At 33.5% G+C, this 4,799-nt stretch overlaps 1 protein-coding gene across 1 annotated transcript; it reads left to right on the top strand.

Moving 5' to 3' along the window:
* The first annotated feature begins 303 nt into the window (after window positions 1-303).
* On the top strand, window positions 304-747 carry LOC129618986 (uncharacterized). The gene has a single exon (XM_055534030.1). The coding sequence runs from the start codon at window positions 304-306 to the stop codon at window positions 745-747; it is 444 nt and encodes a 147-aa protein (XP_055390005.1).
* Window positions 748-4,799: the final 4,052 nt, after the last annotated feature.

Raw genomic sequence — 4,799 nt, 5'->3', positions numbered from 1 at the left:
ATCAAAGACAAAAATGGCAATCTACTCACTTCCACACCTAAACAATTACAACGATGGAGAGAAAACTTTAAAGAAGTTGGATCCCCCGCAGAAGTTGGGCCACAACAAACATAAGATGAGCCCGACCCCCCGCAGTGTGAGCATCCTCGAATAAATACAGGCCCTGGCACGCAGCGAGAAATCATGGACGCACTAAAGAAGCTCAAGAACAACAAAGTAGAGGGCCCCGATGGTATCTCCGCATAATTACAACAAGTCGATATAAGTAGTATTGCAAGGACTCTTCAGCCCATACTGCAAAATATGTGGGAGAGTGAAAGAATCCCGGAATCCTGGAAGCAGAGGATAATTATAAAAATCCCGAAGGTGCTGGCACTTATAATTCTGTCCAGAATTGAACCGAAAATTGAAAAAACTATACGGGAAGAGCAAGCTGGGTTCAGGAAACAAAGGGAATGCATAGACTACTCAAACACTCTGAGATTATTTGTGGAACAATCGATTGAATGGAAATCCCCATTATACATAACATTCGTTGACTTTGAGAGATCATTCGACACAGTAAGGCGAGAGGCCATACGGAAAGCATTAACTAGTAGAGGAATACCACAAAAAATAAGCAAACTCATACAAGCTCTTTACAAAGATGCTGAAGTTAGAGTCCTCCATAATGGTAAATTGAGTGAACTACTACGCATCGAAGCTGGTGTTGTACAGGGTTGTCCACTCTCTCCCTATTCAACATAGCCTTAAATGAAATAATGCGGAAGTGAACAACCACTCCAAGGGGTATGCAACTGGCTTAAACGAGCCGCCTGGAATATTTAGAGTACGCAAATGACATCGCTCTGTTATCCCACACACATTCAGACATGCAAGCAAAATTGAATGAGCTGCATATAAGAGCAGCAGCGGTCGATCTGAAAATAAATACAAGAAAAACTAAATCACTCCGAATAAACGCAGAAAACACTATGAGAACTGATGTTACTGCTCATCATTGTCACATTAGATGGTATTTTATGAAAAATTTCAGCTTAGGAAGAATAGATAATTCGGTAAATTACATTTAGAACAAATACAACAATTTGCAGGACACCTTGCCGTTTTTCTGAAAAACTTTTGTTACATAAATAATCGTGGAACTGCCTATATTCGTTTAGTATAATTAATAAATTTTTTTTAAAAGTTTAATATTACGCGCTTATTAAATAATTATAGAGCGAAATGTAAATAATTGAATTTACAATAAAATGCATTGAATTTGCAATAAAAAGAAGAAGTAGGTTTAATACGGACATTTTTAAATATTTATGAGTATGTAAACTAATTCAACCTTAAAAAATTCCGTGATTTCTAAATACTGAGTTTAAGTTTTATGGGTTTTAGAACCCGAAATTAGCAAAAAAAAATTTTAAAAGAATATTTTTAATTTAATAATTTTGAACAATGTTAATTCAATCATCTAGTTATTAATAGCGTTGAATAAAATATCGAAAAGAAAGCGAAAACATAACCTTTCACGGGTTCTACGGCGTTGTATGTAATCAAAAAAATATTATGGTGAATAGTGTTTTCTAGTTTTTAAAATTACTTTACGTTTATCTTTTTCAAACATTTTTGTATTAAACAGTGAAATCTTAATTTTTAAAAATTTTTTACACTTAGAGAGCAAGAAATTGCGGCAATCTGAGAAAGAGTTTTATTATTTAATTGTTTCACCAAGAAATGAATTAGTTACAAAGTCTTTAATATTTAGTAATTCAACGTCCTCATCTTACTTGAAGTTCCTAATTCATTACATAGATTCTAAATTTATTGATTTAATATAGAGGATTTCAATGATGTTCATTAAAGAAATTAATGTTTAAATTTCAAACATTTTTTTTTTCGTATTATTCTAGCTCCTGAACATACAACTACACATACAATATTTGTGTGGTTAAAGAGATATCGAAGTTTTTAATTAAAAACTTAAATTGATTTACTTTATGTATATTTAATTTTTAAATACCACGCCTTTTACTATTTTCTTTTCAATATTACTCTGATTTATTTCATTTTCCTTTATTTTCTTTTCCATAAATCTTTGTACAGGACTCTATGTAAAACGAAAATTTCAAATTGATTTCAAATGCACAATTAAATCCACAGTACATCAATGAAATGGTTTTCTGAAAGTACGAATAATGATCTTTGATATCAAATGTCCATCTACATCATTTTATTTTATATTTTCATTTGATAAGGATAATCCTTATGGACATGGGTATATTGAAAACAGAGAATTGCATTTAAATTCGCCGATTTAATTTTAAAATTCAAAAAAAACATCATTTAAGCGAGTAATCAATAGTGGAGCTATTTGGAATTATTAAAAGCTTATTCTTTATAGAATAAAAATTTTAATATAACACTCAACATTCAGAAAATTTTTAGTACCTGAGATTATACCGAATGATTAAAAGCCTACATGTTTAACAAAGCGATAATATTTAACAAAGATTCAGAGATTAGGTGGGCAACTTTGTTTATTGCATTTTTATTTTAAATTCAAGAATCATTAGGGTTTATTTTTTGGGACTCAATATAACAAAGTCGAGCAAAAATTCTTTCATCTTATTTCAGATTAAAAGTCGATTGTCCCCTTTATATATTCAAAGTTCGATTTTTGTTTCTTTTGAATTAATATTATAGTACCGATTCATTAACTTTAGTTTTCGAAGTAATTTGCTATAAAAGAAAATATAAAAACCCTTTTGATAGGATCAAGTAATCTGTAGAAACTACAATATGAGCAAAATTGTATATCCATACACATTACAATGTACATATAGTTTTGTTATTGTTTTCCATCTCTATTTTTATTTGGACAATAGAAGAGCAAAAATGATAACAAAAGAATAATTGGAAAAAATAAGAAAAACTTTAACAGTTGTATTGCAAATTTTCTTCCATTCAATCGTAAATTGAACATTTCTTTATTGATATTCATAAGAATAAAGACAAAATTGCAAATAAAATAGCAAATATAAATAAAATGGTATCAAATAAAATTGTTAAAAAAAAGGTTTCACATTATCTGTACTTAATAACAAAAAGGGTGTATACTTATTATTGATGAAATGTTTTTAAAGACTTGAATTTTGAAATTCATACACATAATATAATATGTAGATAAAATTTTTAAAGAATTCTCCGCTTTCCTCTATGTTAGTTAAATTTCATAAGTTAATAAAGGAACGATACTAAAAATTTTAAAATGAATCATTCGAATGAAACGGCTTTCAATATTCCTAATGCAATAGAACGTTTAATATTACTTATTAGGAATATACAGAATCGGCTAACCTTTTCCAAATTCATTCTTTAAATTTGAAAAGATCCTTTTGATTTTTTTGCAAAATATTTTGCTTTTGTTTATAATTTTATGCACTTTTAGTTAAGAATTCATCAAAATCACCTACAATGCTAAATTTATGTAAAGGCAATCATTTAATATTATTTTTTGGTAAAAAACAAATGTGTTAAAAATTCATAGTGATTATTAAAAAGTACACAGATGAATTCCAATTAATCGAACGTTAATTAATTTAATTAAATAAAATATAAAGAATTACATTTTCACTATCCGTTCCGCAAAAAGCCAGGGTTGGAGGGATTTTTGCGGAACTGTAGAATGTACCAGGGATTCTGCCAGATTGAGCAGAGTGCTTTCCAAGGACCATACCGGTCCTTCTTTTCTGAAGGATGAGGGTGGGACATGGACAAAAACATCTATGGAAACTCTCAATTTACTAGTGGACACGCATTTCCCGGGTAATACCGGGTCGGCTCGGGAGGCTATCCAGTTGGATTCCCTTCCGGGGCAGCCTGTGTCGAGTGAAATGGTTGAAGCTATTATAACGGTGGAGAAGGTTGGCTGGGCGATAGACAACTTCTCTCCATACAAAACGGCGGGGATAGATGAGATATTTCCAGCTATGTTACAGAAGACGAAGGAACTAATAGTTCCGTGGCTTCTAAAAGTTTTTAGAAGTTGTCTTATCCTTGGATACGTGCCCAAGTCGTGGAGACGTGTAAAAGTTGTTTTCATTCCCAAACCGGGAAGAAGGGGCCATGAGGGCGCCAAAGATTTTCGACCAATTAGTTTGACTTCCTTCGTTCTAAAAGCGCTGGAGCGCGTTCTGGAGCTAGGGCTCAGGAACAGAATGAAGGAAGCTCGACTTTCGCCTTCCCAGCATGCATATTGCGGGGGAAGGTCCACAGACACCGCACTACACGAGGTAGTGAGGACTATCGAACAATCTATCCATTATAAGCAATACACGTTGGCGGCCTTTCTAGACGTGAAAGGGGCTTTCAACAATATTGGTTCGTGGGCCATAGAAAATTCTCTGACTCAGTTGGGGTTGGAAGATGCTTTGGTACGCTGGATATTATCCATGCTGCGGACCAGGATCCTGTATTCGGATCTTGGTGATAGTAGTGTCACAAGGTACATTAGTAGGGGAACGCCCCAAGGTGGGGTGATTTCGCCACTTTTGTGGCTTGTTGTTATGAACGAGGTTCTACTGCAACTTGAAGAAAGGCGAGTGAAGGCAGTGGCATACGCTGACGACCTAGTAATCCTGGTTTCCGGCTTTGACCTTCCAACAATCAGTGGGGTTTTGGAAGGATCTCTAAATGTGGTGAGCTCTTGGGCTAAAAGATGTGGCCTTGGAGTGAACCCAGCCAAGACGGAACTTGTACTTTTTACGACTAAGACAAAAATCCCGAGCTTTGGACTGCCCCGATTG

The sequence above is a fragment of the Condylostylus longicornis genome, unplaced genomic scaffold (genome assembly GCF_029603195.1).
Source record: "Condylostylus longicornis isolate FDR11 unplaced genomic scaffold, ASM2960319v2 ptg000010l, whole genome shotgun sequence".
Lineage (NCBI taxonomy): Eukaryota > Metazoa > Arthropoda > Insecta > Diptera > Dolichopodidae > Condylostylus > Condylostylus longicornis.
This window is presented reverse-complemented; position numbering and strand designations above follow the sequence as displayed.